Source organism: Austrofundulus limnaeus, unplaced genomic scaffold (assembly GCF_001266775.1).
Source record: "Austrofundulus limnaeus strain Quisiro unplaced genomic scaffold, Austrofundulus_limnaeus-1.0 Scaffold153, whole genome shotgun sequence".
Classification (NCBI taxonomy): Eukaryota; Metazoa; Chordata; class Actinopteri; order Cyprinodontiformes; family Rivulidae; genus Austrofundulus; species Austrofundulus limnaeus.
The window spans coordinates 351,194-353,921 of record NW_013952555.1 but is presented as its reverse complement, the minus strand read 5'-3'; the positions used below and the strand labels follow the sequence as shown (position 1 = coordinate 353,921).

Here is a 2,728-nt window from a genome sequence, read left to right as displayed (position 1 = left end):
CAGCACCAATCCACCTGTCGATCTCCTGCTCCATTCTTCCCTCATTCATGAACAAGACCCTGAGATACTTCAACTCCTCCACTTGGGGCAGGACCTCCTCCCTGACCCAGAGAAGGCACCCTACCATTTTCTAGCTCAAGACCATGGTCTGGGATTTGGAGGCACTGATCCTCATCCCATCTGTGAACCGCTCCAGTGAGAGATGGAGATCAGAATCTGATGAAGCCAGTAGGACCACATCATCCACAAAAAGCAGAGATGTGATCCTAAGGTCACCAAAAAGGATCYCCTCAACACCTTGGCTGCTCCTAGAAATAAAAGTTATGAACAGAATCGGTGACAAAGGACAACCTTGGTGGAGTCCAACTCTCACCTGAAACGAGTCTGACTTACTACCAGCAATGTGGACCAAGCTCTGACACCGGTCCTACAGGGACCTAACAGCCTGTATCAATGGGCCTGGTACCCCATACTGCCAGAGTACCCCCCACAGGAGTCCCTGAGGGACACGGTCGGTTTTTCTTTTTTTAAATACGTAAATTGTTCAAGTTTACATTGTTGTTTGTTGGAAGTTATTTTTTATTAAGGGTCAGATTCTGCACCATTTTATTCATTCATTTACTTTTTACTTCYTGTCTTCATAAATAAAATAAACTGAATAAATCCATTTCAATAAATCAGCCCTGAACTTTTTTCATCTACATAAGTTTCCTGTCCTCCACAGGGCTACCTGCAGTACTCYGTACTGTTTTATGGTTACTACGGCAGGGTGAGGAAGATTGGCAGCGCTGGCTATCGGCTGCCTCTTGCCTACTTCCTGGTTGGGATGGCCGTGTTTGCCTACAGCTTCATCATTCTGTTACGAAAGTAATCTTCAGTTGTTTTTAATTGGAATCCTGATGGTTTGTTGACGTGTCTGAGGATTTCTCTCAGGTCCGTTTGGATCACGTGTTTTTGTAGAATGGCCAGGAACTCCCGTTTAAGTCTGGCCAGTGCATCTGACGAGAACTTCACCTTCTGCTGGAGGATTTTCTGTGCCTGGGATTACCTGATCGGAAACCCAGAGGCTGCAGAATGCAAAGGAGCTGCTATTGTCAACAACATCAGGGTCTGTGACTCATGGGCAGTAAATAATAATAAAACATTGATTTATCCCTGACGCAGAGGCCTAATGATGTTTGTGTTTTTGCACAGGAAGCCATCGTGGAGGAGCAGGAGAAGAAGAAGGACACCAGCCTGTAGGTCATCTCCTCCACTCTCCATTAACGTCTCAATTTCTGCTTCCAGATCATTGGTAGCATCACTCATGAGCTCCTTCTCAGTCATCTGCTTCACCGTAAATCAAACCGTTCAAACAGATAAACGAGCCCTGCTCCAGGCCTGGTTCTGTTTGAGGTATCAAAGCTAAAACACCTTCAGAACCAAGAAAAGACTTAAGCTTCCTGCAGCTGCAGCAGATAAATATGGTTTCTTCCAGAATCTGAAACTCTGGTGGACATATTGATAACTAAATAAACCTCAGAAACACAACCAACAGTTTTAGTTTAGTTTGATGGATTTCAGCTTCATTTTCAACTTAATCACAAAACTCAAAGTTTTAATTAAATATCTGTTTTATTATTGACTAAGTTCTCCTCAAACTTTGACCTCTGATGGGAAGCTGGGACCTGACTGAAACTGATTACAGGCCACATTGTTATTATGTGGCCTGTAATCAAACAAGTGCACACATGGACAGAACTGTTGGTCCCCTTCATTTAATGAAAAAAAAAACACAATGGTCACAGAAATAACTAGAATCTGACAAAAGTAATGATAAAATAAAGAGCAACCTTGGCAGAGTCCAACTCTCACCGGAAACGAGTCCGACTTACTACTGGCAATGTGGACCAAACTCTGGCACCGGTCCTAMAGGGACCTAACAGCCCATATCAACGGGCCTGGTACCCCATACTCCTGGAGTACCCCCCACAGGAGTCCCTGAGGGACACGGTTGAGCGTCTTCTCCAAGTCCACAAAACACATGTAGACTGGTTGAACTCCCATGAACCCTCCAGGACCCTGCWGAGGGTGGATGGGAGTTCARTCAGTTAATATGGTGGAAATCCATTTTGGGTGGGGTGTTATGGTTACTGTACCTCCTCCAGACTCGCTGATCTGATCTGATTTGGTTTTCTTCAGGGCGGTTCTGATCAGTCTGCGGATCTTAGCCAACATACTGGTTCTGCTGTCTTTAGCTGGGAGCATCTACATCATCTACTTTGTGGTGGACCGGTCCCAGAAACTGGAGCAGGAGAAACCAGAGCTGACACTGTGGGAGAAGAATGAGGTAGAGGAGCTAAACTGACCAAACTGTTTTCAGTTTCATACAGGATCCAACATTCAGAACCAACATGGAACCCAAGAGAACGGACCAATGACAGCTGCAGAGCCAGAACTGTCCCACTCCTTTATATCAGCCGTAGAACCAGAACTGGTCCACTCCTTTATATCAGCCGTAGAACCAGAACTGGTCCACTCCTTTATATCAGCCGTAGAACCAGAACTGGCCCACTCCTTTATAAAAGCCGTAGAACCAGAACTGGTCCACTCCTTTATATCAGCCGTAGAACCAGAACTGGTCCACTCCTTTATATCAGCCGTAGAACCAGAACTGGTCCACTCCTTTATATCAGCCGTAGAACCAGAACTGGCCCACTCCTTTATAAAAACTGTAGAACCAGAACTG

At 45.4% G+C, this 2,728-nt stretch overlaps 1 protein-coding gene across 1 annotated transcript in view; it reads left to right on the top strand.

Moving 5' to 3' along the window:
- The window catches only part of tmc3 (transmembrane channel like 3), a gene marked incomplete at its 5' end in the record, with an annotated part of 20,343 nt that overhangs the window by 1,325 nt on the left and 16,290 nt on the right, over window positions 1–2,728 (top strand). Inside the window, 4 exon segments of the mRNA XM_014016734.1 lie at window positions 725–867; window positions 961–1,108; window positions 1,195–1,238; window positions 2,182–2,329. Of these exon segments, the coding sequence (XP_013872188.1) occupies window positions 725–867; window positions 961–1,108; window positions 1,195–1,238; window positions 2,182–2,329 (483 nt within the window).